At 35.6% G+C, this 24,380-nt stretch overlaps 1 protein-coding gene across 3 annotated transcripts in view; it reads right to left on the bottom strand.

The window, feature by feature from the left end:
- The window catches only part of SUPT3H (SPT3 homolog, SAGA and STAGA complex component), a 441,321-nt gene that overhangs the window by 149,130 nt on the left and 267,811 nt on the right, over nt 1-24,380 (bottom strand). For all 3 annotated transcript variants that reach the window (XM_081094253.1, XM_081094254.1, XM_081094252.1), the window contains exons 4-5: nt 4,961-5,047; nt 2,112-2,202 (exon numbers count right to left, since the gene is read on the bottom strand). In XM_081094253.1, coding sequence (XP_080950379.1) covers nt 2,112-2,202; nt 4,961-5,047 — 178 coding nt within the window. The remainder of the gene's footprint in view (nt 1-2,111; nt 2,203-4,960; nt 5,048-24,380) is intronic.

Here is a 24,380-nt window from a genome sequence, read left to right on the forward strand (position 1 = left end):
CTGTTAAATCTTCAGTTGATTTTGAGTAGTTTTCTGGAATTCTTAATCCAGTAGAGTTTGTTTAGATACTTTATCAATATGTACACTGAGTGGCCAGATTATTATGACCAACTGACATTTGTAGGCAAATTAGCCGTACACTGCATCGTATGGGATATGGAAGTCGAAGACCTGTTCGAACACCTATGCAGCCTGCAGTTACCAAGATAAAGCATCTCCAATTCGCACAGGAACACAAAGATTGGACAGTCGAGCATTGGAAAAAAGTCATGTGGTCCGATGAATCACGTTTCCAGTTGCATCATGTAGATGGCAGAGTGAGAATTTGGTGGAAACAGCATGAAAGCATGCACCCCACATGCATGAGTACAACCTTTCCAGCTGGTGGGGGCAGTGTTATGGTTTGGGGCATGCTTTCCTGGCATGATTTGGGCCCTTTAATTCATGTGGAATAACGTCTGAATAGCACAACATACCTAAGTATTGTTGCTGATCAAGTTCATCCTATCGTGTTGATGGCGTATCCCAATGGAGATGGCTTCTTCCAACAAGACAATGAGCCATGCCACGGTGCTCATATTGTGCAGGAGTGGTTTCAAGAACATGAGGGAGACTTTACCTTGCTTAGATGACCCCCACAATCACCAGGCCTCAATCCAATTGAGCATTTGTGGGACGAAGTTAAAAGAGCCATCAGGCAGCTGGTTCCACAACCATCAAATCTCACAGAACTGGACAGTGCTATTCATCAGGCATGGTGTCAGATTCCTGGCATCACCTTTCAACATCTCATGGAGTCAATGTCAAGAAGAATTGCTGCAGTATTGAAGGCAAAAGGTGGCCCAACGAAGTACTGATGGGGTGGTCATAATAATCTGGCCACTCAGTGTATAATGCAGTGTATATATGCAGTGTATACATGCAGTGTTAAATCGTGTTGTTTACCCATATCTTCAGAAAAAAATCACTTCTACTGTCATGGTATACAACCTGCTTCCCTATTTACAATTGTCTGGCCCTCTAGCAACTTCAGCGTGAAATTATAGCTAATTTGCCTACAAACCTCAGGTGATCATAATCATCTGGCCACTCAGTGTATATGTCAGCAATAAATACCACTATGCAGTCACTGTGTTAAATTCAAAATATGTTATTTCTAAAAACATAATATACGTTGAACCTTGAACAATGTGAGGTTTAGGTGTGCCAAACACAGTTCAGTCAAAAACTCACCTGTAACTTTTGACTCCCCCAGCACTTAACGATTAATAGCCTACTGTTTACTGGCAGCTATACTGATAACATACATTGTCATTAACACATATTTTTTATATTATATATATTATATACTGCATTCTTACAATAAAATAAACTAAAGAAAATGTTAAGAAAATCGTAAGAGGAAGTACATTTATATTATTTATTGAAAAAAATCTGCATATAAATGGACCCACAATTCAAATCCATGTTGTTCAAGGGTCAACTGTATTTATTTTAATTCAACAGCATTGTTTAGTAATTATCTATTTTGGCTTAGCATTATTAGATTCTGCAACATTAATACTTTTTCTAAATATTCCAGAATAGGGAATTGAATTGGAAAATCAGATAAGGAAATTTTTCTACTTTGCATTCGTCTTGTGGTTTTTTTTTACTGGATTTCAAACAGCATAGAAATACACACCAAAACAAGGTGATTTTATATCATAAGACATACTTTCTATAATAAATTAAGAAAAACCCATATGTATCAATTTCAAAGACATAATAGGTCTGTCTGGTTCTCTACATCTATAAGAGAAAAATTATGCTTGCTAAAACAATGTTTTAAATCAACACAATTTTCTTAGTTTCATGATATTCTGATGTAAAGCAGGTTATATTATTAAAAGAAAGAATTTAAATACCAGATTACTATTAAGTCATATAAGTGGAAAATGATAAGAACTAGCTGTCAACTAAATAAAATTTTTGTTAATTTCTAAACTACATTATTTAACAGAAGTTTACATATATTCTACTCTGACTGGAATATCTTCATTGACATTGCATAAATGTGAGGCCCAGCATACCTGTGTCATTGTTCTTAGTTTAGTATTTGTTTAGATTACCTTCAAGAAGATCATCCTCGTCTATGCCTTTGACAATCTTTGATTTGTAGTCTCGGAAAAACATGTATTTTAACAGTCTTCTAAGTTTTTTCTATTAAAAATATGAAATCAGTAAATAAGAAACCTTATACATACATTTACTTTACTGAGTAAAGACTATAATAACTAAATTTAATAAAGTAGTACCCTAGAATCACTGGGGGAAATACGCCAATTCTCAGCATAATATTATGTAATAAAAAGAAATGTAGTCACAAATTAAACATAAAAGTTGAAACACAAGTATTTTTAAAAGCACTTTTCATTTACAAGTATCCAGATGCTCCAGAATCACAATAATTACCTTTATATTTTGGTCTTATAAAGAGTCTTAAATTCTTTCTGAAGACTGTGAGAAATATCACACTCTCCATACTAAGCTATTTTATTTTTTTAAATGATTTATAAACAATCCAGACAAGGAGTTTGTAACAACTGCTTTAAAAAGGTATGCACTCTCCTTTTATTGTTTTTGATTCTCTGAGACTTTTATTTTATTTAGAAGAGCTGGTTTATATTTCTGGAAAACATTCAGTAATATGAGAACCATATTTTTATGAAACTCAAAGCTGATTAATGATAGTTGAGTCTTAATGATGGCTTTCCTTAGGTTTATTAGAAAACCATAATACTGCTTAGCTTTAAAAGTAACTTATAAATACTTTGTAATTTGTTGTGTGCTTACACTTGGAATGTATTATTACTGGTTCTTGACTTTTAAGTTTAAGATATCATATCAGCTGAAAACTATTGCATTTTACAAAGCTCTTTTACATGCATTTTATTTGATATTTTCAGTAGCCCTGAGATATAGACAACTATAATCATCTCCTCTTTATACATAGGGAAACTGAGGTTAAAATTAGTCTTGCAACTAGACCTTAGCAGGGTCACAGGTAAAAGATAACCTTTGAACCTTAGTTTCTTTATTTACAAAGTAAGAAAAGTACCTACATTACAGGATTATTGTGAGGAATAAATAAACTGCCTCGAGTAATACGTAAAACATAGACAGTCAATAAATACTGCTTTATATAATCTGAAATTATGAAAAGAAAAAAACAGGTCTTTTGCTATCCTCTTCTCTTTGCTGATTTCGTTCAGTACTTTAGATTGTATTTTTGTCTTATATTACTTCTATGTAAACTACTTTAAATCCTGTTTAGAAAATATCATCATATAAATAAAAGTATTATTTTGAGGAGAAAGATGATTACAATGGCAACTATAATATTACAGGTATGTTCTCAGGTGCTAAAATGATTCTGATTAAGAGTCCCACTGGACAGTAAAGGGCATTGTCAATTAGTGTATGCTCCTGAATTTTCAATAGGATTTTAAATTTTACTTTCCCCAAAGTCAGGAAAACGTACCAATATGGACTTTGTGTGTGTATGCTAGCCTCTTCACCTCTGTCAGTGAAAAGGAAAACTTGACTAAATACATTCCGCTAACTCCCTCTTCCCAGATGCCTTCATAGGGAATCTTGGCTCCAGGCCCTCATTTCTGCCAACAGCACCTTTCGGCTCCTTCCTCCCAGGGCCACTGCTATGTAAGCCTATTTTTTCCTTAGTCCTCCAAGTTTAATGGTCACCAAATCCTGCCTATTTTGACTCTTCACGATTTCTTTGAATTCTTCCTTCCTATCCAGTTCCAGAGCCATGACAATAATCAGATTTTGTCTAGATTACTCAACCAGAATCCTGGTGAGTTCTTCTGTGTTTGGTTCGTTCTAGCTATACTTGCATGAGTCTTACCCCAGGCAGAAACCTCCACTGCAAAAAAATCCTACAGCTTCTACATCTAATCATATAATCTTAAAATTCTGTGAATCTTAAAATGCTTCTTTTAGCTAAATCATACTGGTTTTCCAAACTAAAGTATATCTTCTTGAAAGTGAAGATATTTCTTTCTTTTCCTTTATATTCCTCAGACTACCGAAGAGGTAATGAGCCAAAAGTTTATCCAAAAGGTCAAATGGGAAGGCTTTTGATAAAAAATAGAGCCACAAGCATACAAAAATGGTGGCAGAGGAATGAATGGGTGAGTATAATAAAAGGCCAGGAAAAATCAGTGTAGAAATGAAAGATGGGACTGACACTGGGAACTAGGCATTGCTTGCTCATTTACAATAGCATCTGTCACAACACACTGTGATTTTTTTTTTACATGTAACTTTTACATGCAACTTATTAAAAATGTAAAATTTTATAAAATATTTTCAACTACCTACTCATGGAAGAGAATTATGACAAAATTAGACATGTAAATACCAGCTTTGATATTTTTATAACAGTGTTCAAAGAATAATAAAAGTAGATCTTTAAGTACAAAAAACCCTAGACATTATGGTATATATTTATCCTAATGGAATATACATCTTGATTGATTTTCTATTTTCTATAAACTAGTGTCACAGAATAAACTTTGTATTTCAAGGTAAAAAATTACTCTCTGAAAGCCTGTAATACTGTATAAAATTAGAAGAAAAGTAAATATGCTACTCACTTATCAGAACAGTAAATATTTAATGACTATTATGTAGCAATGAACATGTCAAAATAGGTGTGTACAGATATGTGAGAATTAGTTGTCAACATAGTTTTACATACATGCCTTTGCCCATGTTAAAAAAAATAAATTCTCTTATAGTAAGCCATTCTGTCATGCAAACTATGAAGACTAAAATGTCAATTCATTAGTTATGATACCAATTTGAAAGCTTTGTGAAAAGGGTATTTAGTTTCCTCATATAAGTATAGTTAAGCACCAAACATGGCATTTTAACTCAGTAGAACATTTTAGATTACCTTATCTTTGCGCATCAAAAACAGAAGATCTTCAGGAGATATTACCCTTGCTCCCCGGAGCTGAGAAACTTCAGCAGCTTGGTGTAACTGACAACAACAAAATTTAGGAATTTTTCTCAATATAAATTAAATACATGACAGTTGTGATGTCTCAAGAAAGAAAAATACATTAAATTAAACATTTTGGGGAACAATTCAGCCATCACATTACTATTTTTAAAAGTAAAATGTCTTATGTTTTAAGGCATAAAAAATGCAATTAAATTAACTTATAAGCCGATCTGTAACTGATACAATAAACAGAAATCCTTGATTTATTTCATGCAAAAGAAAAATCATGTGCAGCTTCCAGAAATGCATTAATGCACCTGAAAATAATTTTATGAAATTGTATCCTCATATCCATGTGAGCAATGGTTTCACTCAGTATCACTGGTTGAATAAGTATATTATTAATCTGAGCTCCCATGCTGGTATGATTTGAAATAGGCCCATTCAGACCTTTAAAAGATCAACAAAAACAGTAGCTGTTTCTAATATCCAAAGGGAAAAAAAAAAGTTTTAGTTTTGGCAAGTCTTCAGTGGGCAAAGGATTCAGTCCATAAATCATAATACGGGACTGCATTAATTTCTTTCCACACTAATCACATGCACACAAAAAGTTAACTGTATCTGGAATGCACAACACAAAACATACTGCATGAAAAGTTAGAGTCCCCCTGAAATGTTCATCTGGGCCCTTATATCTACAAAGTCGGGAGTTTTCTGGAATTCAGAAGTCCTAGAAACACAATCTTACTTGAAAATGACCTGGAAAAGAAAAGAATGTGAAAAATGATAGTCCTATTTTTTGGCACAGGCAATCACTTTCTTATTTTGATTAGTTAGAAGGAACATAAAATACATCCAGCTGAAAAAAATAAAGATGCTGCAGAAAACTCTACAAAAATGTGCCTGTAACTTCTTTCAAACTTGATTAAACCATAGTGATTGCACCAAACCAACTCTATCCAATATTACAAAAATATTTACATATAAAAGCTGTTTCTGAATGCACCATTCTTTGAAAGGAATAAATCTAACACATATTACTGAAAACTAATCTTTATAAAGTGACACACTGTTATCTTAACAATTATAAGAAATCAAATAGAGCATTTGTACTAAAGAAATTCTGCTTGAATGTTTAAGCGATTTTGCTAGGTAAGCTTCAAACCTTGTCTAAATACACAGACTACAAAACAGACTACAAACTCCCTATGTGTCAACCTTACCACTGAACTTCCTGGATACTGGTGGTTGGTATATAAACATAATTCTACCTAAATATAGAAATTTAAATTTAACTGTGAACCATTTAAAAAGAAATCTTGGGGGAAGTTTTTTAAAAAGATGATGTATTTATTCAGAAAGAATCTAAATGTTTTCAGCAGGAAAAATTTAAACATTTTTTCTAAAAACTGGAAGAGTACAGGGAAATAGGTATACACATGTGTGTGTTTTCCAAATAAAAACATTTATATCAGAGTCTAAAATGCATGCAATCGGTGTGAAGAAGAATATGGACTCAATATCCATTCATCTGTACACATACAGAGAACAGGAGGCAGTGCTGTCAAGTACTACACAAATATTAGTAACTTCACTATGTTAAGAAAGGGTCAGGATAAGTATATATCCCTAAACAGCTTCTCATTAGTCAGTTATTTATCTATCCACACTACATATATATAATTTGTATTTATAACACTCTCAAAAACATTCATTTACAAACAGATTAAGTGGGAAAATGAGAAAATAAAGACGAAGAGTTAGACATTTAATTTTTTTATTTTTTAAGTATATTTGTATTGATTTCAGAGGGGGAGAGGGAGAGAGAGAGATGAAAATATCATTGATGAGAGTGAATCATTGACCAGCTGCCTGCTGCACGCCCCACATTGGGGATGGAACCCACAACTCAGGAATATGCCCTGACTGGGAATTGAACTGTGACCTCCTGGTTCATGGGTCAATGTTCAACCACTGAGCCGCACTGCTGGGCGAGTTAGACATGTTAAAACATCTTTTCAAAACCAGTACATAACTAGTGTAGGGATCAGAGATTTATGTCTTGGTTAATTAGCAGGAAATCTTTACCTTAGTTTTCATCCACCCCATTTGCTAATTTCCCTCACCTAAGTAGAATCCCCATTAGCACTAGTACGCTATTTCTCACTAATATGCCTTGAACTCCTGTGAAGTGAATCCTCTGGACTGAAAGCTACCATTGTGTTACTCACTGAGCCTATCCGGCCCTCATGTGACCCTTGTCTCAAATTTACCTCTCCCAAACTCTTATTTTTTTAAAAAATATATTTTATTGATTTTTTACAGAGAGGAAGGGAGAGAGGTAGAGAGTTAGAAACATTGATCAGTGCCTCCTGCACGCCCCCCACTGGGGATGTGCCTGCAACCCAGGTACATGCCCTTGACCAGAATCGAACCTGGGACCTTTCAGTCCGCAGGCCAACGCTCTATCCACTGAGCCAAACCGGTTTCGGCTCAAACTCTTATTTTTTACTAAGTGAAGAGAGCAATTTAATTAGCTAATTACAGTGATCACACTAAAGTGTGCATTACCCATTAGCTTACTTCTAGAAATATTTCTCTACATCTACCAGAAAGAATAAAGAAACACCTCTTCAACAACACAAGCTTAAAACGTGGGTGAGCAGCTTTGGAAATACCAAAACCAGAAAACCCAAAATAAAAAAAAAAAACCCTCTTAATATCTTCAAGCGCTTAAAACATAAGGTTGATTCTATATTCTAAAAAAAATCCCTCAAATTCTTAATCCTTGAAAATAAATAGAAGTTATACTTTCTTATTCACTGTAACAAGTCAGTCATTAAAATATGAAAGAGTACATTCATACTTTTTATTATAATAAAAAATATACAATTAATTGTAAAATATGCAAGAAATGATAGCGTACAGAAATACTTTAAGACCAATCTAACTTCAGTGTGGTCTTTAAAGCCTGACTGACACAGATTTCCCTGTCTGCCTTCATTCTCATTATGTTTTTTGTTTATCTCTCTTATTTTTCTACATTTAAGCTCCAGTAGTTTCAGTTTTATCTTATGCCTTTGTGTGCTTGTGATGGTTACTTCTGTCAACCAGACATTTAGTCAAACGTTATTCTGGGTGTTATTTTTGAGGGTATTTCTGGATAAGGTTAATATTTGAATCAGTAGGATGGGTAAAGCATATTGCCCTCCCTAATGTAGCTGGGCCTCAACCAATCAGTTGAAGAACTGCATACAGTCATGCACTACTTAATGGCAGAGACATGTTCTAAAAAAGGTATTGCTAGTAAATTTTGTTTTTGTGCAGAGATAGAGTGCACTTACACAAACCTAGATGGTTTAGCCTAATACACACCCAGGCTATATGGGACAGCCCGTTGCTCTTTGGCTACAAGTCTGTATAGCATATTACTGTGCAGAACAACACAAGATTAAATCACCACCAAGAGATTCAGTTAACACAAGATGTATGAGGCTGCAAGCTGGTTAATATGACTTGCTGTTTTACAGCAAAACTTTAAAATATATATATATTTTTATTGATTTCAGAGAGGAAGGGAGAGGGAGAGACAGATGGAAACATCACTGATGAGAGAGAATCATTGCTCAGCTGTCTCCTCGATGCCCCCCTACTGGGCACCGAGCCTGCAACCCAGGCATGTGCCGACAGGGAATCAAACCGTGCCCTCCAGGTTCTTAGGTTGATGCTCAACCACTGAGCTACACCAGCTGGACAGCAAAGCTTCTTCTTCTTCTTCTTCTTTTTTTTTTTAATAAGTAGAAAGAGTACACTTTAAAATAATGACAAAAAGGATAGTATAGTAAACACATAAACCAGTAACACAGTCATTCATTATCACCATCAAGTGTTTTGCACTGTATAATTGTATGCACTATGCTTCTGCACATCTGGCACCACAGGTTTATTTCCCCCAGCATCACCACAAACACATAATGTGTTATACTATGACGTTAGAATGTCACTAGGTGATAGGAATTTTTCAGCTCCACTGTAATCTTATGGGACCACTATCATTGGTGGTCTGTCATTGACCAAAATATCATTAGAACAAAAAGGCTAAAGAAGAGAGAACTTCCTTCTGCCTGTCTTGAAGTAGAGCATGGGTATTTTCCAGCCTTCTGACTTAAAATGAAACATCTCATTGTTCTCAGACCTTTGGACTGTATCTGGCACTATGCCTCACCTCTCCTGGGTCTTCAGTTTGTCAACTACAGAACTTGGAACTTCTCAGCCTCCATAATTATATGAACTATTTCCATCTGTCTGTCTGTCTATCTATCTATCTATCTATCTATCTATCTATCTATCTATCCACACACATATAACCTATTCGTTTTGTTTTTCTGGAGCATCTTAACTAATAAAGTAATTACTAAATAAATTATGAGAAATTCTTGATTCTTTTTTAAAATACAGGCTTCAAAATAATTTTCTCAAAGAAAAAACATCTATAATTATCTTCATACAAAATAGTGTTTATTACCTAACTTAGGCATGGCAATCAGTTTACAATATCTTAATTGTAGTTGTCAATAAGTGTTTTATCTTCCTCAACCAGTTATCTAACATTCTCACTTCACTTCCAAACTTCCTTTTGAATAATATCTCTAGGTCCAAGACCACCATTCCCAAAAGGCAGTTTATAAATCTTAAATGTTGACATTCTATTTCCCCTTGATGATTTTCAGTTTTACCAGCTATAATAAAAATGAATTGGGCTACGTGAAGTCAATAACCCCTGCATTTGGCTGTGGCCCACATAAATTCAGCAGAAAGATTTCTCTAAAGTTTCAAAAGTTTTTAAAAGTACAACAAAATAAAAAGAGAAAGAACTCATGGACATGAATAATAGTGTGGCGGTTGTGAGGTGGGAAGAAGTGGAAGAGGGCATAGGGAGGATAAATGGTGATGGAAAGAAGTAAAATAAAGAGAAAATAAGTAAATAAAAGTACAACAAAATTAATTTGATGATTTAATAATCATTAACAGCCTGAAAGTATTCCTTTTTAAACACATAAGTTGCACTTTCCCCTGTGGTTTCTGGCTAGCTTCTTGGATCTTTCCTTTTTGAGGATAAATAATACATACATACATTCATACATACTAAGAGGCAGGAGTTGTTGAAAGCTGTGTCACAAAGAGGCAAAATCTTAGACTAGGTAGTCACTTGGCCTAAGATTTATTTGTTTGTCTTTCTACCCATTGGTCTATCACCCACTACTTACAAGACCAGATTCTAGGTTGGACTATGAAAGCACAGCTCTGCTTGGAACCCTATTTGACTATAGATAACCTCAAAGATCCTCTCTGAATCTTTCTTGTTGAGCCTGAAGCAACTTGTAGTTCAGAAATCTGGACTACAATTCTAGCTCTACCACTAAGCAAGTGTAAACTTTAGATATATTAAATAACTTGTCTAGATTTATATGTTTCTTTTCCATTTGAAATGGATAATCAATGTTTTTACTGACTAGCAGAAGAGTTAATAATCTTAGTAGTAATAATAGCTATCATTTATTGAATATCTAAATTGTACCAGGCACTTTGCTATGTATGTTATACTTAACTCTAATTTTTAAAAATTTTCTCTCAGAATGTATGCAGTGTTTACTTTCTTTAAATAACCAGCTCTGTAATAATTCTTTATGTTTCTAGGAGTCTGTGTAGGTTTCTCACGTTTCTGGGGTTTTCTTGCTTTTAGGGTGATAAGGTTTCTTCTTTTATTTTTTTCTTCCCTAAAATCAATGCAGGTGAAAGGGTGGGTGGGGTCAAGGCTGTTATTTTTAACTAGCATGTTAGATATACTCAGGTGGGTGGGAGGGTTGTTAGTTTTGGTTTGTTTGTTTGTTTGTTTTTAATGAATCTTGTTTAATACTGCCCATTAGCTGTCATGCCTGGTCAGCAAATGCTTTAAGTGTAGAATACATTACTCAGTTGAGTTTGAAGATTTTTTGTGTGTGTGAGAAAGGTAAATGCAGAATTGGAGAAATTAACATGGGCATGTTGGCTGATATTAGACTAAGTATAGTTTTCTTTTCCCCCAAGGCAGACATGTGTAAGTAAGGAATATGCAACCCCAGCATATCTGTCCTGGCCACAGAAACTATCTCCAAGCCCATCATGGGGTGCTGTCTGCCTCTGGACATTTTTAAATGGGCGTCCCAGCAGTGGTGCAGATCCCATCAATGACTAGTAAGTGGAGAAGGGGGAACAAAAGTTTTCCCTCAAACCTTTCAAGCGGGTGTTTGCTTAGGGTGGGTGTTTTTGTTGTTTTGTTTTGATTCCCTTCCCGCCCCCCCCCCCGCCGCCCCCCATGGATTTTTACTTTAAATCTTAAAAGTTATACTGCAGACCCCAGGCATGACAGGCAATGAGCAGGTGAAGAACCAATAGATAAGGGTTCAAAAACTCCTGTGTTGGCTAACGGGATTCTGAATGTACTGCTGTGGTCCACAGAGAAGGCTGGAGAAGGTAGCAAGGAGATGCTGTATCAGCCGCTACAGCCTTAAAACAAAGTTGGTGTCTCTTTGGACCTTAAAATTGTTCCTATGCAGTTTATTTTATTTTTGTTTAATCAAATAAACCAGAGGGTGTTTTTTTCTCCATAGGAAAAATAAAATGTATGTGACATTAAAAATCAAATAATACTTTTATAATGATAGACCTTAGCACATTTCTTTCTAATCTATAATTCTTCTTCCAGGGGCAACTCCTTTCAATTTTTTTCAGCTCGTTTTTCTGTTATTTTCATCCATATTTGAATATGCTTATGACACTTGTTTTCTTTATTTTTCAGCTTTAAATCTAGCAGTTGACTTCTTACTGAATGAAAATTTAGTCTCATATACCTCATATTTAACCATTTCCTTCCTCCCTTTTGATCTCATTTATAAATTTCATTTTTTTTTGTTGTTAAATTAGCACTCAGTTTACATTATTGTGACTGGTAAACACTCTTACAGCTTAGCCACTATGATCAAACTTCTTTTTACAAATAAAAATTTTTTTCCAGTAATAATTTCTTTGGTTTGATTTTTGCCTAATTTTATGTGAAAACTATTTGCATCCAAAACTCTATTTCATTGCTTTTGTTTTCCTTCAGAGACATCTCAATTGGAGCCCTCCAACTCTTCAACAATTACATTTTGGAGTCTTTATTACTTGATTTCATTTCTTATCCTTTTTTACTTTATTTACTAATGTTGGTAAATCACATTCTGGAGAAGTTTCCTTTTTCATTCTTAAGCATAGTTATAACAGCTGCTTTAAGAATCCCTGCTGCTAATTTCAACAGCCTTGTTATCTTGGAGTAACTTCCATTTTGCACTTTCTCTTGAGTATTGGCCAAGTTTGCCTGTTCATCTTTTTAGGAATCTGGGATTTTTATCTGAGATATTGTGGATGATACATTGTAAGGACTCTGGATTCTGTTATATTCCTCTAAAGAATACTGATTTTTTGTTTTTAATAGGCTGTTTACTAAACTCCATCTCCATCCCCCAGTGGTAGGTTACAGGTAAAAATACCTCTGATAGTTTTCTGAGAAATGGTGCATGGGAAATAAATTTTTAAAGATCCTGTATGACTGAATATTCATTTTTGCTACTCTCTTATTCAAAGATAATCTGGCTAGGGTTAGAATATGAGTTTAAAATCATTTTCCCTTAAAATTTTAAAGGTATTTCTCCTTGTCTTCTAGCTTCAAATATTGCTATTAAGATGTCAGTTTTTGGTTGTGGTTGCTGTTTTTATTCCTAATCCTCTGTCAATGCGCCCCCCCTGCCCCCATGAGGGACTGTTATTATTGCTCTCTTACTGGTATAAATGAAATTCTGAAATTTTATGGTAGTGTGCCTTGATGAGGGTTTTTCTTAATATATTTTCCTAATAGTTACAGAGATACTGTAACCTATATATTCTGTACTTTACATCTGGGAAATTTTCTTAGCTTACTACAAAAATTTCAATCATGAGGAATGAGGAAAACTGATTTCTAATTTTATGGGTTCTCTCTAGAAAGTCTTTTAATTGAATATTGGTGGTCATTTTACCTGGGATCTTTAATACCAGAGTCTCTTTTATTCAACCTTTCCAGAGTATAAACTTATATACTATTTTGCCAGAATAGCCAAGGGGTAAGCTGGCTGCTTATATGGTTTTGATAGAGTACTGGGATGAAATTGCTCCTTTGCTTCTTACCAATCCTCCTGTTTCTCATCCACCCAAGACTTCTTTCTTTAGAGAAACATTTAATTCTGATATTCAGGTTCCAATGCTTCATTTCTCTCAGGTCTGTGAAACCTTTACCATTTCTATCCACTTTTAAGCTTCCATAATTTTTTCAAATCTCTCATCTGATATGTTACCCTCTCTCATTTTGTCTTTGTAGGTTTTTACCTTGTAAAACTATGTTGTCATTTAGTAGGGGTTTAAGAGAGTCTCAAGATAAGGACATATCACTCATATTTAAATAGCAGCTGATACTCCTTTCATGCTAACATTTGTTGAATGTAGTGCCCTATGCTTCATGATTTCTACATATTATCTCATTTAACCCTCACGGCAAACTATGAGAGATGTTTAGGTAAATAAACTGGAACTGAATAATAAATGCCTAAAACCAAGCCATTCATCTTTCTCTCCAAGATTAATTTCTCATTCAGAATAGAGGAAAGTAAGATCACTAAATCAAGCATTACATCCCATAGAAAAGTCTAACCACAAAAACATTTATTTGCCTTTCAAAACATTTTCATTGCTGGCAAATAAATGGTTGCCAAAAAAGAAGGTTTGGATCAAAACAGTCAAGCCAATTGCTTCATGTAGATCCAGCTTAAGGATGAGAACTAAACAAATGTTTGATGACTGGTCTTCTACTGTCTTAGACATTTGAAACATAAACAAGTACATAAATTGATAAAAGATGTGCCTAACTTTTTAGAGTTTCATTTTAACTCTTCTTTTTCAGAATAGTAAGTCAAACACAGTTAGGTCAAGTTTTAAAAAATATGATAAGGCTATAATTATCAGTATCTCATGGCTCAAGAATCCATATGTATATATAAAAGAATTACCAAGCCACAATCAATATAAGCCTGCAAAGCTTAAAAACTTCCAATAAACAATGACTGCATTTATTGTATGAGAACAACAACCTTGACAAGGAACTAATTCTTTGGTTACTCTTATTTAAATGTGAAATTAGTTGAACAGCAACCATTTGAAAGTTTTCTTTTAAAGTATTCTGCATATAAGTTATTCATAAGCAACTTTCAAATCCAAACACATCAAGTTTTGAAAGCAAGCAAAAGGATATTTTGGAAAATTTTTAAAGTAATTTACTAGATTACAGTTTAAATGATATACCTTAAATTATTTACTATACTAAACTATATCATAGTTTAAATACTATTTAAATAAATTTAACTATTTACTATTCAACTATTAAAACTAAAATACTACTTAACTATTTAAGCTAAAATATAATTAAAATTATAGAAAGATGGCAGCATATCTTGAATTTGTTCAACATTATATATAGCTACCTTTCTGTTACTTGTAACTAAAAATGATAGTTTGGAAGCCCAAAGATATATACGTAAGGTGCATTTCTTAAAATTTTAGAAGCATAATTTTTTTTTTCTTTTGAAGCATAACATTTTTTAGTAGCCTACAAAATGTGTACTTTCCTTGTCCATATTTAATAATACCTCTTTTTCCTCCTCTTATTTTTTGGCATCTTTGTGCCTCCAACCATGTTCTCTTCTGTTCACATTCTGTGAGAGTTGCAGCCATTACTTATTTCTCCACAGGACTAAAATCTAACAGGTAAAAGACTGAGCTGATTACTGTTCTTTGGAAGGCTGCCTAATTTTTCATGTGATAATCTGACTTCATTTCATCCAAAATGTTTAGGAATAAACATAGGTCTTACACTGCATTTTCATGGTTACATGAGGATATCAAAAGCGCTGAATTACACCAGATCACACACAGACCAATGTAATGATTTAAAAATATATATATCAAATAGAAAGAATAGTAATTCTAAAGAATAATTATGAAGAATGAGGAAAACTGATTTCTAATTTTATCTCTATTACTATCACTCTTGTTTTGGCAAAAGCATTTTTATAAATTTTTTTGTTTAGAAAATACGTGAAGAAAGTACCAACTTTAGAATTTTAGAATGGCAGCTTCTGATGCTGGGTCTTAGATCCTAACCCACTCACAAGGAGGGCACGGGTCTGCTGTGACCTGCAGTTACGGTCATTTCTTCTATTAGTACTATGTATCCTGAGGCGTGTTCCAAAGCATTTAGATTACCTCCTCTTTATGGTCTAACTAACTCAGCAAATTATCTTCACATATAGCATGATACAAATTGATTTCATGAGTAGTTTAATAAAAAAGCTTTAAATGATCATTATTTTAAAAAGTTTCCAAAACCATCTTAACTTTTTCCCTCTCATAAAAATTTTAAAAATGCCTATATATAGGGTGTCTCAAAAAATATAGACACACACTTTGAATAAATATAAAGGCATTGCTTGTTAAAATGCATTTCATTTTCAAAATTGAGCTATCAGCTGTTAAAGTGAATAAACATTTTGGGGAAACACCCTGTATATCTGTATTTATATATACACTCATACATGTGTATATATCACTAGAATCACTTCCTTACAAGTTTTAAGGAAGTTAGTGCTCACCTAAAATTAAAGGGAAAAGTACAAGAGCTTCTTTTGATAAAGAACTAATAGCTTCTCTTATCATTTCTCATGTAGAATCACCTCAACATAAAGTATAACGCATGGCTTAGTGTGAATATATTTTTGAAGATATAGTTTTAAACAGAATAGTTTAGCTGGTATTTCTGATCCTCAGTTTCTTTAAGTGGGAACTAAAGAAAGGCAGACATCAAATGAGCTCCAAAGGTCCCTTCAGCACTTACATTCTGATTCCAGTATTTAACCCTAGGCATAGTTTACTTTTGGCTCCAAAATTAATCACATCTATGACAGAAGAAATAAAAAGAATCACAAGAAAAAATAGTACAACTTAGTGAGATGCAGATGGGAGTCAATTTTCAAAGGAAAATCTACTTAGCTATACCAGTGACAACAGCCATATGTTATTGTACCCCAATGTTTACCATGGTACACAAGTCAGCAGGTGATGTAGTTATTTATTCCAGTATCCTACTAAATAGTTCTAGTTACATTTGAAAGCCAAAGATAGTTGCAAAATGGGATTAAAGTAATGCAATTACTAATGCACAGAAGAGATTGGTGCTTATCCATTTCCAATTTTCCCTATGCTTTTATCATCTGATGAACAGAGATAATTTGTATATACTTCCCCCTCAGTTGTCAGAGAAAGTTGCCCTTATTCAAATTTTGTATCCAAATCAATGCTGTATATAGTATTTGTCAAATTAGATGTAGTATATGTAAAGCTAAATGAAAAATCAGGTTTCCAAGGCTCACATGTCAATCCTATATTCCATTTAAGAATTTAAAAGGTTACTAAAAGGGTTCAACAGGTGATAGAATACAAATCTGGTTACACTCACAGGTCTCTGTGAAGATCAAATGAAATAATGTGGTGCAGGCAGCTGGAAAATGAGAAAGCACTATAAAAGCACACAGTATTGCTAGGGATGACTGACTCATCCTTGGTTAGGAATAAAATGAAATAGCGATCTATCTAAGAAAAGGGGCCCTGCCAGTGTGGCTCAGTGGTTGAGCATCAACCTATGAGCCAGGAGGTCACGGTTCAATTCCAGGTTAGGGCACATGCCCCAGTTTCAGGCTTGATCCCCAGTGTGGGGTGTGCAGGAGGCAGCCGATAAATGATTCTCTCTCATCATTGATGTTTCTATTTCTCTCTCCCTGTCCTTTCTTCTCTCTGAAATAAATAAAAATATATTTTAAGAAATTTAAAAAAAAAGGGGGGAAAGAGTTTACTGATAATTTAGTAAACAGAGGAAATGTTTTAGATTTGTTACTAATGCCAAGACCAGGATATTCTTGAGATTCATTCACACCAGGATAAAATGGTACAACCATCCAACAACACTGACAGTCTCATTCTGAGAAAGAAGGCAGACCCAATAGCCTTCAAGAGTGCATCTGAGGTGCCATACTTCCCTGGGGTCTCCTCTAAATTAAGCTCAGACCAAATATCACCTCCTTTCCAAGTGTTTCCTGGAGACCTTGTATATAACTTCAGCCAGCTTACCACTTACCACCCTCTTTTGTTGTGCTTTTTGAAAGTATATTTTTATTGATTTTAGAGAGGAAGGGAGAGGGAGGGAGAGAGAGAAAATCATTGGTTGGTTGCCTCCTGCACGCCCCCTACTGGGGATTGAGCCTGTAACCCGAGCATGTGCCCTTGACTGGAATTGAACCTGGGACCATTCAGTCCACAGGCTGATGCTCTATTTACTGAGCCAAACCAGCTAGGGCTTACCACCCCATTTGGTAAAGATATCTTTACAATAAGGCTTCCATTCTAGAATGCAAACTCTCAATGTGTGCCAGAAAGAAGTGAAATGGTAGCTAAGCCATTTGGCAGGAGCCATGTAAGACAAGAAGCTGTATGACTGGTACATGGAAACAGGCCCAGAGACTAGAGGAGAAGGCCGAGGATATTGGAGCCTAGTACGGGCTCTGTGTGAATGTGGCCAGTAACTAAACATACAGAGAAAGAAAGAAATACAGGAATTATAGCAGCTGTCTTGCAGGGATATAAAAGAACTGAGGAAGAAAAAGTAAACGGAAAAGATGATGCCTAAAACATAATATCTGCCCAACAATATTGGTTTTTTTACTTCTTTGTGTGAATTTTCAGGGCAGTGATATTGCTAAAAGGGAAGGTACATACGGCAAATCTTCAAACGACAGTCTTATAGGTGAGGCTAGAATGAAGCAAGCAAGCATGGTGGCTAAAACATTACTATTTTTAATTGAACACTAGGCCCTGGTTTGTTCAATATATATTTATTGAGCACCTAGTAGAGGTGAATCACTGGGCTTAATCTAGAAATTATGCTAATCAGAGGCAAAGCAAAGCAAGCAAACAAGAGGAAGAAAATGAAAACAATTCCTAATCTCACATAGTTTAGAAATTGTGCTTATTTTTTAGTTAAGATGTGCAATACATCAGTAGGCGTTATGACTATTATAAAAATTTTATTTTAATAAGTTAAACACATTTATGCTGAAAATCAAAGAAGTAAAGGTTTATACTGAAATAGAAATAAATAGGAAATAAGAACTATAATTTATATTCTATGATGAAGAATATACTAAGCTAACACCTTTGCAAATGCTCCACAAGGAAGCCACAAACTACCTTAAGGTTACTAACTGAAAAGGACCTCAAAGACATAACTACAGATTATCTAAAATGTTTAATAAAAGTATGCTGACTCATCTCATGCTAGTTCAATTGTATTTTAGCCATGATGAATTTCCAGCCTAAAGGTAAATCAAATTGTGCCTTTGAGTCTCTAATCAGGATTTAGGAAAAAACCCTCAATTTTTAGAATTTATCTGGTTGAATCTCAGCTGATATATGTGTGTCTGGGGATGACCCAAATAGGATCACTGATATTTATTTAAATATGTATTTATCAGTCAGGGGCTTGGAAGGAAAAAAATAGCATAGTTAAACTAGGTAATTGGAGAAGAGTTTACACATAAACTATTTACAAAGATATAATGAGGGTTTAGGGATACTGTGGTACCCTCCTTGATCTAACAACAAGAAAAAAACTATTAAAAAAAAAAAAAAAAGAATGACAACAGCCAACACAACAAAAGCCATCTGGTGTTAAGGCCCTGTATTGAATCTTAAATATATAGGTCCTATCATAGAGTTGCCTCTTATTGGTAAAGTCATATAATAAGGTTGCATCTGATTGAATAATTCTTGGTACTAGAAATCCTCATATACTGCAGAATTTTAGTAACTATCATGTGTGCCATGAGATGAAAAAGGTTGAATATCACTGGCGTAGAGAGTTAAGGGGAAGGCAGCTGACCCCTAAACCTGAAAGCTGGAGAAGCCAACCTGGGCCTTACATTCATTCCCTGCTCAGCTCTCCTGCTGGTGCCTTGCACAAACTCAACACAAGTCAGAGGGCAAGGGAGGTGCTGGAGATGAGCCTCCCAGCATACAGAAAAAGAGGAAGGTGAAAAGTGGATCTGGAGGTGCAAACATTACATATCCATTAACATAAGAGTCTAGAGACTTATCAAGGATAACTTAACCAGGGCCACTTTTCCCCTAAACACATAAGTAGATGTTTTTTGTTCCCTTTTAAAACTATTTTTGTTCAGATAATTTAAAATAGAAATGGGTGAGAAGTGTCCTCCTCCAAGTAAATAATATGAGCCAGTGTGGAACTTGTCATTCTAGATGCCAAGACTGAATTTACTAGTAAGAAAGGGTAACACAAATAATAAGAGTAACAAGAACATAAACTAGGATTTACTGAATACAATACAAGATATCTGAAATATTTTACATATTTTAAAAACTGTTAGGTCTTCTAATCTTGATTAAACTTCTATGGGTTAAGATATATTACTATTTTATAGATGTTTTTATAGATAAGGAAACAGCAGCTCAGAACATTTAAATGACTGAGATGGGATTTGAACAAGTCGGTCAGACAATAACTCCCTGTTTCCACTGTATCCCACATCCAGTAGAAAGCTAACTTCTCTATTTTCCTCACGTAAACTAGTATTTAATAGTTTCCTCATATAAACTAATACTTAAATATGTAAAATTCAGTAACTTGACCAATAAACAGAAGTAGCAGTTTAATATAGTTTTATGGAGTTTTAACAGTCTGATAAATTTCTGTAAATATCCTTATGTAAGCGAGTTTTATTTTTTGAAGCAGGGGAAGAATTTTTCATATGGTCCATAACAGATCTACTCTTAGATACATAGCAATTATTTTAGAAGTCTTAACATGCTCTTAAGACTTTAATTAAATTCAAAGTTATCAGTTGATGTTTCAGATCTAACACTGGCTGTGTGAGCTTGTGCTAATTAATGCATCTTTGCTTCAACCCATTTTTAACATGGATATAATGACACTTGTATTTTAGAATTATGTAGCAACCATATTAAATTACATGTACAAAGTGTCTGGCACAGTTTTTGATATCAGATTATTAAGGAAAATTAATTCCTGTCGTATCCTTACCATTTTCTGTCCAAAAGGATGTATGTAGGAGTTAGTGAGAAAGGTATTAGCACAGAGCCGTACTAGAATTACTGCTCTCACCTCCTTATAGGTAAGAGTACAGGTAGGAAAAGAAATTTTCACCAACTACCTGGATTCAGGTGTCATATATTTACAGATTCTGGTGTTTCTTCTGCCCCCCCCCCATAAATATTTATGCCATGTATTTGTTCAAATAATTTGTTTAGTTATGTATTGTCACTGGCATAGCTATGAATTAAAAGTGAAGAACTATAAAAAACGAAGTACTTTTTTGGTACTGACTATCCTATATAATAAAGAGGTAATATGCAAATTGACCCTCACTCCACCATGCCGTCACAAAATGGCTGTGCCCACAGCGAAGGCAGGGTTCCCATAACACAGTGGTTCTCAACTTTCCTAATGCCGCGACCCTTTAATACAGTTCCTCATGTTGTGGTGACCCCCAATTTCATTGTTACAAATTGAACATAATTAAAGCATAGTGATTAATCACAAAAACAATATGTAATTATATCTGTGTTTTCCGATGGTCTTAGGCGACCCCTGTGAAAGGGTCATTCGACCCCAAAGGGGTTGTGACCCACAGGTTGAGAACCGCTGCCATAACACAAGATGGCTGTGCACACAGCGGAGGCGGCATTCCTATAACGAGCCCTAACAAGCGATTAGCATGGACGTGAAGCTGCATGGCGCAGGACCGAGGTGGGGGACCTGAGGCTGCGCCCCCCACCTGGCGGGGCTTGATGAGGGTGGGGCCGGCTGGGTCTGGATCTCACCCAATGGAGATAGGCCCAGCTGGTTCTGGGTCTCGCGCGATTTTAAGGTGCACACGGGTGTGTGGGGACTTGACTCTGGGTCCCGTGGCGTGCCCCAGACTCTGACAGGAGGAAGATTTTCATATACATTTTACTAATTTTCTTTCATCTCTGACACTTCTATTACAGAGAAAGGGCAAATAGCAATATTAAAATATTTCCTCTAATTAATTCCCTTTTAATGTGCATGAATTTTTATGCACCAGGCCACTAGTTTGCAAATAAATGTCAATAATTACTATAGATTCACAAGAAACTACAGGTTGAGAATTTCACATTTTTATTTCTCCAAAGCACTTAAACCTAGTGTATAGTATAAGTAATTAACTAAGACAAGAAATAAAAATAAGAAGGGATAAGTTGGAGAATTATTCAGGCTCAACATCCCAAAATACAACTTTCTGAAAGAGGAAAAGGAGGTAAAGAACTTATTAAAAAGTAATTTAGGAAAATTTCCCCAAACTGAAGACCACAAGATTCAAAAATGAATCTAATGCTGACATAATGGATGAACAAAAAGCATACCAATTCACATACACTTACTTATTCACAAACATTTATTGAGAACCAGGCACAATTCTCAACAACAGAGATACAACATTGAACAAAACAGACTAAGTCCATGCTGCCATGGAGCTTAACTTTTAATGGTCAGAAGACAAATGAATATGTCATAATTATTCCTATGCTAAAATAAAAAAAGTAAGCAGGATAAGGTGTGCTAGAGGGGTAGTGGTGGGTTATTATATATTTTTTATACAGGGTGTTCAGGGAAGTACTTAATTATTAAGTTATCATTGGAGCAGAAACCAGAAGGGGGTAAGCAATGGATATCTGGGAGAACATTGCATGCTGGGGAACAGGAAGCACAAAGGCTCTGTGCAAGGCTATGCTTGAATATGATCAAGGAAAAGAAAGGAGGCTAATCTAGCTACAGGGAAGAGAATGGTTAAGGATGAAATCAGAGAAGCAATCAAGGTGGGGTGCGTGTCACATAAAGCACCTTAGGTGTAACATTGTGAAATTTCAGAATTCTGAGAACAGACAGTAGATACCAAAAACTTATCGGAAAGAAAAAAAAGCCATCTCAGTTGTAGCAGGTTTGGCTTAGTGGATAGAGCATTGGCCCACAGACTGAAGGGTCCCAAGTTTGATTCCTGTTAGGGGCACATACCTCAGTTGCAGGCTCCATCCCTGACCTTGGTCAGGGTGCATGCTGGAGGCAACCAATCCATGTGTCTCTTTTACATTGATGTTGTTTTTTTCTCTCTCTCTCTTACCTCTCCCCCTCACACCCTTCTACTCTCTTTAAAAATCAATAAAAAAAATCCTTGGGTAAAGATTAAATTAAATGTGTGTATGTGTGTGTGTATCCTCATAAAAATTATTTTACAAAAACCACTCAAGTTTTACTTATAATATGAACAGTACAAATTTTTTCTTCCTGGGCTTGATAAAGAAAATGCTAGTTGGCTTATTCAGAAGGTACTTAAATTAATTGTTCAGTTATCTCCCTCATCAATCTATTTTTCATACAGGTTTTACTATTTCTAAAAACAAAAAAACCTATAAAACCAAAATGAAAGAGCTGTATGTATACTACCTACCAATAGCTCATACAAAGATGGATATGGGAACTGTTAGTGAAAAGAAAAGATCCAATGATTAGAATAGCCATACTATATAATAAAGGGGTAATATGCAAATTGACCATCACACCCTCGCACAAGATGGCCACCCCCATGTGGGCATAAGATGGCCGCCACAAGATGGCTGGCAGGGGAGGGCAGTTGTGGGGGACTAGGCCTGCAGGGGAGGGTAGTTGGGGGACACCAGGCCGTCAGGGGAGGGCAGTTGGGGGTGATCGGGCTGGCAGGGGAGCAGTTAGGCGTTGATCAGGCTGGCAGGGGAGTGGTTAGGGAGTGATCAGGCTGGTAGGCAGAAGTGGTTAGGGGCAATCAGGCAGGCAGGCGAGTGGTTGGAGCCAGCAGTCCTGGATTGTGAGAGGGATGTCCGACTGCCAATCCCCTGTGGGATCGGACCTAAACCAGCAGTCAGACATTCCCCGAGGGGTCCCAGATTGGAGAGGGTGCAGGCTGGGCTGAGGGACACCCCCCCCCCCCCCCGCACAAATTTCGTGCACCAGGCCTCTAGTCTATATATATAAAAGCCTAACATGCTAAGTGTCCAGCTGACCATTTGACCAGTTGCTATGACATGCACTGACCACCAGGGGGCAGATGCTCTGACTGGTAGATTAGCTTGCTGCTGGGGTCCAGCTGATCGGGACTGAGCGAGATGGGCCAGGCACATCCTGGAGCCCTCCCATGGTCCCTCCCCAGCTGGCCAACCTCCCATGGTCCCTCCCCGGCCAGCCAACCCCGATAGGCCCCGTTCGGGACTGGCCAAGACGGGATGAACACACCCTGGAGCCTTCCCACAGTCCCTCTCCAGCCCCAATTGTGCAACAGTGGTTTCCCTAAGCCTGGCGTGTGCCCTCTCACAATCTGGGACCACTCGAGGAATGTCAGAGAGCTGGTTTCGGATGGATCCCTGCAGGCCAGGCTGAGGGACCCCACCGGTGCACAAATCCGTGCACTGGGCCTGTAGTTTATATTATAAGGGTGCATTTTGCTTTTACATAATTTTTCATAATAATCAGAATTGAATATTTTATCAGAATAAAAAGTCAAATTTTAGAAATTTCCACCTCATTATACCTAAAATTGCTGAATTAAATTGGCTGGGAAAGTGCCTGATTTTACATTTGCCTTCAAAATATACAGAAAGAGCTATCACATTCTATGCAAATATGAAAGAATAGCTTGGCTGTTATTTTGTTGAGACAACAGGACTTCTTTATTCTAATCCATAATTATTTTTATGATGCTAAAAGGAAATTATTTCTCAAGATAAATAAGTTAATTGAATATAGAAGACATATAAATACAATCTGAAGAGAAGGTATGATTTTTAAAAGGTTTAAACATTTAGCATGATATAAAAATCAAAGCTTACTTGATAAGGACTAAGTTGGCAAGTAGGGAAATTATACTTCACCGTGTATATATTTTATAGCACTGATTTTTAGGTGATTGAATAGTTATGAAAAATTCTGGTATTATTTTCAGAGCAGCATCTAATTTAGATTTAACCATCAGATATTTCCAGAGAAAAATTATGTTTCTGTTCTTTAAAGTGTATTTTTTAATTAACATTTATTTCCCCAGAACATTGATTTGAAAGGGCTATTTCACTT

The sequence above is a fragment of the Myotis nattereri genome, assembly GCF_964212035.1.
Source record: "Myotis nattereri genome assembly, chromosome: 6".
Taxonomy (NCBI): Eukaryota; Metazoa; Chordata; class Mammalia; order Chiroptera; family Vespertilionidae; genus Myotis; species Myotis nattereri.